Source organism: Phallusia mammillata, chromosome 6 (assembly GCF_965637545.1).
Source record: "Phallusia mammillata chromosome 6, kaPhaMamm4.hap1.1, whole genome shotgun sequence".
NCBI classification, from domain to species: domain Eukaryota; kingdom Metazoa; phylum Chordata; class Ascidiacea; order Phlebobranchia; family Ascidiidae; genus Phallusia; species Phallusia mammillata.
In genome coordinates this window covers 25,488,728-25,499,400 of record NC_137257.1, presented here as the reverse complement: position 1 = coordinate 25,499,400, position 10,673 = coordinate 25,488,728, and the positions used below count along the sequence as shown (strand labels likewise).

The 10,673-nt window shown below is 34.1% G+C and overlaps 1 protein-coding gene across 2 annotated transcripts; it reads right to left on the bottom strand.

The window, feature by feature from the left end:
* Positions 1-461: 461 nt before the first annotated feature.
* On the bottom strand, positions 462-9,185 carry LOC145232144 (uncharacterized). 2 transcript variants are annotated; one of them, XM_080096659.1, is made up of 15 exons: positions 8,903-9,185; positions 7,866-8,038; positions 7,089-7,202; positions 5,880-6,455; positions 5,258-5,447; positions 4,932-5,012; positions 4,213-4,359; positions 3,607-3,744; positions 3,096-3,159; positions 2,857-3,037; positions 2,337-2,493; positions 1,972-2,075; positions 1,641-1,834; positions 1,280-1,426; positions 462-928 (listed from the first exon to the last, which is right to left on the bottom strand). In XM_080096659.1, the coding sequence occupies exons 1-15, from the start codon at positions 9,111-9,113 to the stop codon at positions 730-732; spliced, it is 2,676 nt and encodes an 891-aa protein (XP_079952785.1). In that variant the 5' UTR covers positions 9,114-9,185; the 3' UTR covers positions 462-729. The 2 variants fall into 2 exon arrangements, with proteins under 2 accessions (XP_079952785.1, XP_079952786.1); XM_080096660.1 differs by having other exon boundaries at positions 1,972-2,045.
* Positions 9,186-10,673: the final 1,488 nt, after the last annotated feature.

The following is a 10,673-nucleotide window of genomic DNA, read 5'->3' as shown; positions in this document are numbered from 1 at the left end:
AAATTATTCCGCAAAATTGATTGTTACGTCCAAGACGGTCCAAAGTTTGTTTGCATCACAAACTTTTATTTTTAGCTTTTTCGACACACAAAAAAAACACTTGCTTTTTTGTGTAATATTTGAACTCCACGGCCTAAAATAAAAGCTCTAGATTATAACACATTTGTCGTATCTTACGAAACTTTGCAAGTTTGTCAACAAACAATATTTTACTCTTGTTTACATTTTCCCACAACTTTGCACTGAGTCACGTGGGCAAATTGTCTGCGCTCCATAGAAATCCTGAATTTTTTATCACGAGTTTTTTCGTTTTTTTTATGTATGTCCTTCTTATTTAACAACAGCTACAACTTATTACGCCTTGTAGACCATTTTATTTACTAAAATGTCTCTTGATGTCTTTGCTATTAATACTACTCGCTCTCCATCAGTCTTCAAATTTTTGGGCTGATTACAAATAATAAGAAAAGGTAACACTTTATTCACAATCGACAGTGCAAAACAGTGAGGTGACCATTATGATCAATGCACAATACAACAATAAGGTAGTGAACATTAGTCTGGCCCGTGATTTGGCAAAGCAAACTAAAAGTTAAAGTGCAAAAAAATGTGAAACAAACATAAACTGATGTGTAAAAATCACTATTTCAGGCTTAAATCAATTCATCTTTTAACAAATGATTAAATACAAAAACAAATTGAATAAAACCTACAAAATAGAACAAACAGTTAAGAAGCTTGACTGATGCTTGGTCCAATGTCTTGAGACATAGGAGAAATGCTCTGCTTGCCATTCAGGTGTTGTTTAACCCCAAGTATAGAATTCGTCCTTCTTGAGTTCCTGGTAAGCCTTGAGGAATGTGTTGATCGGCCGTGAAGCTGCGACATGTCATCATGGATTGTTGCAAGGAGCTGTGATGCCCTTGAACTGTGTCAATAATAGATAAAGTTAAAATAATGCCCACATTCATATTCTTTAGTGTTACTCATACTTTAACCTTAGTCAAGAAAAAAAAAAACACTAGTTATGCTCTCTGTCCATTTTTAATGCATGTCTTAAAGTGTGCAGCTATTTCAAAATTGATGAATATTTTAGCTAGATCGGCCCATTATCATCATTTTCTTTATTGAGTCAGGCGCTTCATAGAAATCTTCGAAACAAAAAGTTTGCTCATATCTTTACATTTATTCATTCGATTTCTTAATGAATCCTTTTAGGGCTAATAAAGATCCTAATGTATACCCACCAAAATCATGTCAACTATCCACATTACATTACCTATGAGGGTGACTTTGTGATCTTGAACCACCCATGTCTTCAGTTAAAGTTTGGAGAGAAGCCGAGAGTTCTTTAGGTGGTTTCATGAAAGCATTGGAGATACTCTGGGTCAAGGCTTGAAGAAAATCTGACTTGCTTTCCTTTGCTCTGCACACAAACTCACAATTTAACATCAGAACTATGATTGCATTAAGGTATTTGGGTGTAGAACTTACAGAATGTTAAGTATTTTTGGTTGACAAAAATGAATTTAGTATTTTTTCTTGTTTGAAAACTAACATATTTTTTGTGTAAAAAAGGTAAAATGGTCATGTACGAATTTCTAGAGAAACAAACAATCGCACACACAATAAAAACTTACATTCCCCCAGGCAAGCCCACTCTTAAACAATGCTTCCAGCCTTCGAGGAATTCAGGTGATAATTTGTAGTTTTTGGTGTAATATTTAATTACATGTACCAAGCATGGCTCACTGCGGCAAATGTGTAACATCTGACGCTCAGCTACATGGTCGAAACTTAAGTATCCCAGCGCTATTGATGCAGATCCACGAACCTGAAAACAAAGTTTACATTTACAGAATGATATAACATAAAAAAAATTAAAACCTTTGTAAGAATTATTTATTTTTAATAACTTGTTTACTTTAAAACTGTCAGCGTTTAGTCCACTATGATAACAAATATAAATACCTGGTCATTTGGTAATTGTAGCAATTTGCACAGTTCTTCAACCACATTGATTGACACCATTGCAGAGGGAACACCTAGAAAATATTCTGCACATGCACCGCAGCCTTTTCAAGTTGCCTTGTTGGTTTAATTACATGACAAGCTATTTATTTAATTGTTTACAGTATGTCATGCCCATTAAAGGCGCACGACTGAATTATTTATTTGTTGTTTTAGTTAGTTTAATATGCAAGTTACTTAAACATTAAGGCTTCAAGTTGGAAAACACACATCTTGCGACAAAATTTAAGCCAACAAAAAGCAGTTTTACTAACCACCTTCAATTACACAGCAGCCACCATAACGTAAGAAGCAAATATACAAACCTGCTCTTGTGTGAGCCAATCTTGCGATACAATCAGAAGCAAGAGCTCTCACATCGTCATCTTTTGATCCTGAAAGTCGATCCACAATTGTTTTTATTCCCTCAGCAGATGAAAATGCTGGTTCTTCATCAGGGATAATGCGAGATAAAACCACAACCTTGTTTCAAACAAACAAAAGAAAGTTTTATTTTTTGAAAAAGAAACTAATTTAAATGCATATCGAAATGCTAAACATTGTAAAAGCATTTTGACAAAACTAGCATCGAAGAAACAGATAAACTTGTCAGTTAGTACTTTTTATTAGCCTTCACTTTTAAATCATTAATCTTTTTTCGCCTAAATCTTTTTTGGATTTAACCTTTTTTATCATGTTTTTACCAAACAAAACATAAAACAATAAGGCAAACGACCAAGACATTTGCAACTATGGTTAAAATAAAATGTCATTTTAAAAGTTATATATATATACATAAGAAAAAAACTTGAAAAAAGGCTTTAATAACACATCATGAAAAAACACCTGAAAAGCAGCATTGATCGCTGCTATATCATCGTCTGATTTAAGAAATGGTGAAAAATTGTTCCATCTGACTCCTCCACATTCAGCGATCTCCTTCTGCTGCGGGACAGAGTTGAACGAAAACATGGCAAGGGCATTTCCAGCGAGAATTTTCACTTTATCATTGCTCGAATACAGCAATCTACAAAAAAAATAAAATGTTGCACACAAGGACTACACAGACATATTTCAAAACTTACCTTATCATGTGCAGAAAACTGAAATCAGGATTTTCTCGAAGACTTGTAATATTTTCAGAATTACCTAAACCAACAAATCAAAAAACACACTTAATTCATTGGTCTTTAAAAAGGGATAATCGTAAACAATGGAAAAAAATGGACTAAATGCCAACAAATTGGGCCGTTTGTTACTCGCAGTCTGTTTGTAAAACCAGCATACATTTTACTTTGATAATATCAAACACAAATCAGTTAGAATTTCTGACACTATATTTATACAATCAAGAAAAATCCACAGGTCGGCAAATTACTCAAAATTCTGGCCATTGTCGGTAACATACAAGGCAAAATTTGATAATAAAAGAGAGTCATTATTCACAACTATATAGGTCAGTTGAATGTTCGTAACAAAGACGTTTCTTTATTTAAAGAAAACATCAGTACACCATCAGAAAGTATGCATACCTGCCAAGATGAAACCTAGTACAAATAAAGTGATAATAAAAATCTTATCACAAACAAAGCTTACCCAGAGAAATAGCTCCGAGAGTTATTGCAGATTCAACTTGAATCATTTCTGCCCTCGAGTGGGCCATCAGTGCGACGAGAAACTTGAGACCTCGGGATTGAGCAACTGTTGATTGGTTGTCCGTGTTTGTCACATAACCTAACAACACAAATTTTTCCTTCAAACCATTTTCACAACTTTACGTTCTAACAAAAGCTGGAAAGTTACCAGGGCTATTTATTATTATGTGTTTTGTATTAGCACGTACTAGATAATTGCAAAGTTTTAGAAGCATTTAAACTTTTTAATTGACTTGTAACAAAGTCGCAAATGATGATGGTGCACATGTGATACCAAACTTAGGTATTCTTAATGTTGGTACAGAAAACTGTAAAAAAGCGAAAAATACACATTGTTAAAGTTTTACATGTTGATGAGTCAGTTTAAAATAAGCTATGGTGGAATGACATGACATTATGTTAATGACCTACGATAAATATATATATTTAATCAATGTTACAATGTCTTTTTTCTAGTGAAAATCAAATCAAACATAAATGTGTAAAAATAACCACATTTTTTAATTTTAAACCCAATTTTTTCCCACATTGTAAATATGGAGCTTACCAATGCCTACACACAAATGCCGAAGAGCTCGTATCACCGAAGTGACAACATTTGAGTTTGACGAACGAAGTTGTCGCACCAACGGCTGAATTCCATTTGCTTCAGCAATAGCCATTTGTTTGTTATGTGCTCCCTGTGCCAAAACACCTGACAATAGAACAACACATGATTTTCTGGCAGTTTTTTAAAAACATCAATCAATCACTTAATTCATTCTAAAAATGCAGTCGCAGGAATATTAAAAACCTGTATTTAATCAAAAGTTTGTTGTTTGTAGCTAAAGTGTGACTAATGTTCTATCTTTGTTGTGTTTTAAGAGGGCAAATATGTGCATTAGGCTGCCACAGGCCACCTCTGGCACATGGCAGTCCACTGCTGATAAGTGATTAAATTTTTTACAGTTCGATTGTTGGCACAGAATATAAATACAGTATTATTTTAATTTTGAATGTGACATACTAAACTGTGTTTAGTCATTCCTAAAATAAGCAAAAAATATTTTCGGAAATAAGTTAACTTGTGGAAAAAAAGGTTTGTTTAGCAATTTTTAACAATTACAATGTGTCGGATTTACAAGTTAGATAGATAAAAAACCAAATAATTATTTGTATTTAATGAGGATTTGCTGTTAGTGGTGTTGTTGCATTCATTTGGGTAGCACTGATTCTGGAAGTGATAACAAATTAGCACGGTATACTGTAGAACAAGTTATAACTCACCTAATCCTTCAGCTCCGATGTAGTTTAAGTTGTCAGCATGTGGTCCTGCTGCACCAAGAAACTCAATCAGTAGGTTGGCACCTGAAAAACACAGGAACTAGTGCAGGATTTCTTACACAGTATTCAAGAGTAAAAACACATGTCTCTAATCATGATGTAGTCAAACACTTTAAAAAATGTAATTTCCATAATGTTCAATTTACATTGATCTTAACAACACAATATAATAAGTAATAAACAAAAAAATGCTAGATAAAACAATACCAAAATCAAAGTGTATTGGCAAGTTCTGACAAATAATCATTTAAATATTTTTTTTAACCAACCCATCATGGATGCCATTGATCGCTTTTCATTGATATCGAGACCAGCCAACGACCACAAAGTCAAAGCGATCGCTTCCTGAAGAGCCAGAGCTCTACTCTTCTTCAGTATCTGCATCAGCGGCATTACAGCTCCCTCCTCTAAGATATGTTTGGCAGCATAAGGGTTGTTGAGTGAAAGAAGATAAATGCTCTAAAATGGAAACATGAATTTGCATTTGCAGTATTTCGTACTTATATTTTACAAAACAGTTTTTCACAAAGCTTGCAAATTATTGGAAATAAAATCCACTTTAAAAACTTTTAAGGAAGTTATATTTAACACAATGCTAGAACAGAATTAATACGTATCAGACAAAAACAAGCAACAATGTCTAATTTTAGTAAAAAGTTGCATAGGAGATGTGTATCTAGAAAGAGATACTAAAGAACCCAAATATTGTCTTTAATGTTTCAGTTCTTGCCAAACAGAAAAAATAGTGCTTTCAATTTTTAACAGTATGATTATTAAATGCATAATCAACAAACAACAAAAAATAACATCAACACAAGAAATATTATGTTCGTTTAAAGTGGTAAACAAATTTCACACAATCATTTTGCAAATAAATTTAAATCTACTTACATTAATGGCATTGGTCTGCAGTTCTCTGTACTTGCTTGCTCTTGACACCATGATAAGTGGTGAAGCGCCTCCAGCATCTATACAAGTGTTCTGGTTCTCGTTGTTATTGGCAACAATCTTTCCCACTGTCTTTGTAAGAGACATCAAAAGTTCGACGCATGTTTGGTATTCATGGTGTTCAAACAAACTGTGCAAGACTTCAAAAATCCCCTTCACGGCTCCAACTGCCTTTTGCAATGCCTCTGAAACTTCAGCGATACAACCGATAGCTAAAACTGCATTTGACAAGGCGTTAACTGGCAGCCTTTCTGGGTTGTTTAGAAGTTTTACAGCAATTTGAACAAGCCCAGCATCATGCACTTGTGTTGCAAGGTCTGATGAAGTGGCTGCTGTTACTTGAAGAATACTTAACGCAGGGCCACAAGCGTCCCTATTTCCTCGACTGATAATTGATATGAGGGCTTTAATCCCACCAGCTTTCGCCAGCTGTTGAGGAACATTGAAATTACGGATCATGTGACTCAGTGCCATTATATTGATTGCTTTCACCCTGTCCGAGGCTGAAGACTTACAGACCTACAAATAACAAAGGAAGTATATCTTTTTTTGTTTTATATTAAATAAATAAATACCAAGGTATTTGTGCTTAATGAAAAAATCATTTTTTTTATTAAAACATGATGACAAAATCTAAATACGAAATATTATTCTATTTGCCACTTGCAGCTACAGTATACCTCGGTTAAACTGGACTCGTTTAATAATTTTCGCTTAATTCAGGCAAAACTTGAAATACAATGATTTGTAATGTGGTAGGGCCTCAACTTTAGACATCAAATAAACCGGATCTTGATATAATCTGGACAATTTTTTGGTTCAAACCTATCTGGATTAACCCAGGTTTACAGTAGCAAATATATATGGATGTAATTTTGAATGTACTGCTATATGTGCCCATTATCAAGCCCAGGAGTATTATCTGTGTATTTATGTGTTTTTAGTGTTACATTATCATAATAGACTGTTATTTTACAAAGTTAATTCCCATTCAAACCAGATTTGGCAAAATACAAAACAAAACTCCTAAAATCCTGTTTGTAACAACAACAACAAAGTGTGATTTTGAAAAGCTTTGTTATGTCACAAATCCACACTTCACATGTCAGACGACAATTGCTTTCAAGAGCACTAAAGCTACTTAACACAAACCTTAACAATGGCCGGGATCCCTCCAGCTTGAACAAACGGTTCCCAGTGAGGGTTGTCACACTCTGCCTCTCCGCCGTGACCGTCTTTCAATAATCTCTCCAGTATCATTGCCGCCTGCAAGATAGTAACAATATTAAATTGTTACTATGCTACCTTGAGCAATAAAATGCCTCAAATATAATGCATTATAGCAATGGTAAGAATTTGGCAAACAGTCATACCCTTTTATGTACAGTAAATTTGAACTATAGTATTATAGTGTTTAGGTCTGTCAAATCCAGTAATAAATCTAGGAAAAAGCAGTTACTGATAATACTATTTGTAAGACTAAAGAATAAAAATTACAAGTAAGGCATCTTTGTGGGGGCAGCTTGTAAAAGTAGCCAATTGTGGCTTTTTGTTTTTACGCCTATTTCAAAATTTTTACTCGTATGTTATCTGTCTTTAATATTGTATGTGGGAGCTGAAACAAATACATTAAATTGATTGATTGATTGTGTAAAATTTGAAGTCATTAAGCTTTAATAATCTCTCTAATATCATTAACCTTGATTTTTATGTTGAATGGTAATATTACTTAAACTTACAAAAAAAAAAAAAAAAACTTACAAAAAAGAATATTGGTGTTAAATAAAAACAAACATTAAGTATCATCTAAACTAAAATGACAACAAGACACACTGTGTATATATAAACAAAATAAATTGTTCTGGAATCAGTATTAATACACTAATATATTATTCATGATGTTTAAATCAAGTATGAGAGATATTAAACCTTTTCAGCCTCTTCGTCAGTATTTGCTGACAGAAATTTTACGATCCGTTTCCACACACCCAGATCAGGAAGGTCAAGTTCGATGAAATGATGTAATAATTCAAGATTCTCCGTCATTGCACAAATTTCCACAGCTCCATGGTTTTCTGCGTCAATCGCGTTTACTCGAGATCCTAAACATAAAACAGTATGAGATAAATATAAAGTATGACATCGTGTTTATAATTTTATAGTGGATCAACTGGTTTGCTTTTTAGCTTTGAATGAACTTAAAAAACAGTCATGTTAAGTGTAATGTATCGAACCTGCTTCAAAAGGTCAGGCCAAAACTGTATATATATTTCGCCTTATTTTAACTGAACTTTTTCTTTCTGATGGATGTTCTCAACTTAGGCCCATGTTATTGGTGCAGGTGAACTAATTTTTGGCACTCTAAAACACCTTCTATTTTGCAGACAACTCATTTTTTTGATACAACAATTTGTTTATTTATGATCCTTTACATTGTTGATATTAAAAGATCTGGCATTAATTTCATACACTCAACAATTTAGGTTTTCAACAAAACATTGCGGGCAACCGAAACTTCGGTCCTTGTGATATATCAAAACCTATCAGGCTGTGTAAACTTTGGAAATAAAAAAAAAACTTGAAACACATGCTTGCACAGGAAGCAGCTTCTCTGAAGAAATAAAAACAAAATTGTGTCTGGCCACACTTACATATGGAAGAGACTAAAATTTTATGGCATTAGAATTAATCATAAAACTACCCATGTCAAAATCCCTACTGCCATATTGTTTCTATTCTACACATTGTTCTTGCTTAATGGATGTTATAATCAGTGCTTAGATTCCATAGCTGTTTATCATTTTGTAATATCTTGTTGGTTGTTGCTTATAACTTAAATCAATAAGCATACGGTTCATTGCAGTCTTTATGCACCAAGCAACGAGCTGGGGATTCTAGTCCAAAGTTTGTACAATATCTTGTTGGGTGTGGACAAATTTGAGTTTTTACTGCCATACACAGCTTACCCAGATCAATAAGTTTTTCAACACTTTTAGTTTTATTCCTTTCGACTGCAAGTAAAAATGGCGTTCGCTGAAAAGAATCTTTGGTTTCGACTTCCAAATATTCCTCATTAGTTGTGACAAATTTTTCAATCGACATCAACAACTCCTTCTCTGCTGCCACACAGTGGTGAATTGCAGTCCAACCATCCTCGTCATATTCAATGTCAGACATTTTAAACCAGCGTTCCAAAAAAGTTAAGCCCAGTTAAAAATTCCCTGCAACAAACAAAAAAAGAGTGGTAACGAGTCTTAATCTTCTGCTTGGGACATTTTATTCTTCAAAAATGTTAAAAACATAAAACAAACAGTGTGACAAACCACAACTGATAAGAAGAAAGAAATGTGATATAAATAAGAAACAACATCAAAAATCATGTAATAGCTCAATGCTGTCATATTGATACTGTGACACTGAGCTCAAATCACTTTGTCTCCCAAACAGTTGTTTAGGTATTGTGAACCTGTTCTTCTGTTGCTAACATCAAAAATATTTTTTTATTCTGCCTAAAACTGCCAAGTGGTTAGCTTTTGATCACAAAGTCATTGGTTCTAATCCTATTTCGGTCGATTGTGTTTCCCTGAGCAAGAAACTTAAGCGACATTGCTCCAACCCAGTGGTTCCCGATGGGTTGAACTAAATTGAAGTCATCAACTGTCTAAGTCGAAAAAATCAAACTAAAAATGATCAAGGGACTCGACGACGGACTCATTGTGAGCATAACAGATTCAGGCGTTGCCCACCCACACAGGATAAAAATGAAACAAACAAAAACAACTGCCAAACACAATATTAATATAGGGCCAGCAAATCAGTACTAAAACTCAAGTCAGCCATCGAGGTATTTAAATCAGTGCCAAAGAGGATTCTGTCAGTAACTTGACACCAATAACACACGCTGGACATTCTTCAAAACAATAGGAACAACCAAGCCTTGTTGCTTCACAAAGACAAGAGTGTCATGAACAATAGTGTCAGTCACTGGTTTTCTCAATTGACAAAACACAAAAGTACATGACAATTAATGAAACTGAGACTTATGACAAAACAAGTCAAAAATACATTTTTATGTAGCATAAGTTTGCACTCAATTATATGTCATAAAATCTGCCAGGGTTTCTTTTGTTACTTTGGTGGTCATTCAGTCATTATTCACCAATTGTGCCATTCACTATTTTGGGCTCTATTATGTTCAACGTTGTGCAGCTATATACCCCAGTCTGGAGAGTATGGCAGCTGCACGCATTTTTATTTAAAAAAAAATGTTTGCACACCAATTTTTGGGGTTTGCATGCCAGAACTTTTGCTTCGAGGTCATTTAATTGTCCTGCTGATATTGGTCTTGCACACGAATTTAGGGGCTATGCACGCATGCACCTGGACCTTGTTGGTCCTACACACCAGAGATCTCGTCGGGAGCTACGATGTTCTGCAGACTGTTATATACAGCTTGGTAATTGTTCATTGCCGATGTGAAACTATGTGTGCTTTTACCAAGCAAAATAAACTTAACTCAAAATGTTATGCTGATTGTGATGACAATATGACAAAATCCATATAAAACTTGCAGCCTTTTTTGCAATGCACCCAGATTAAAGTAAAATTAATAATGAATGCATAGGACCAGTGTTACTTTAGATGGTTCAACCTCTTAACGAGTCACATAATACTAGGTTTAGGTCTTGTGTCAAGTAAAGCCTTATTCAAAGTCCTGGTATTTTATTAAAAGTGAAC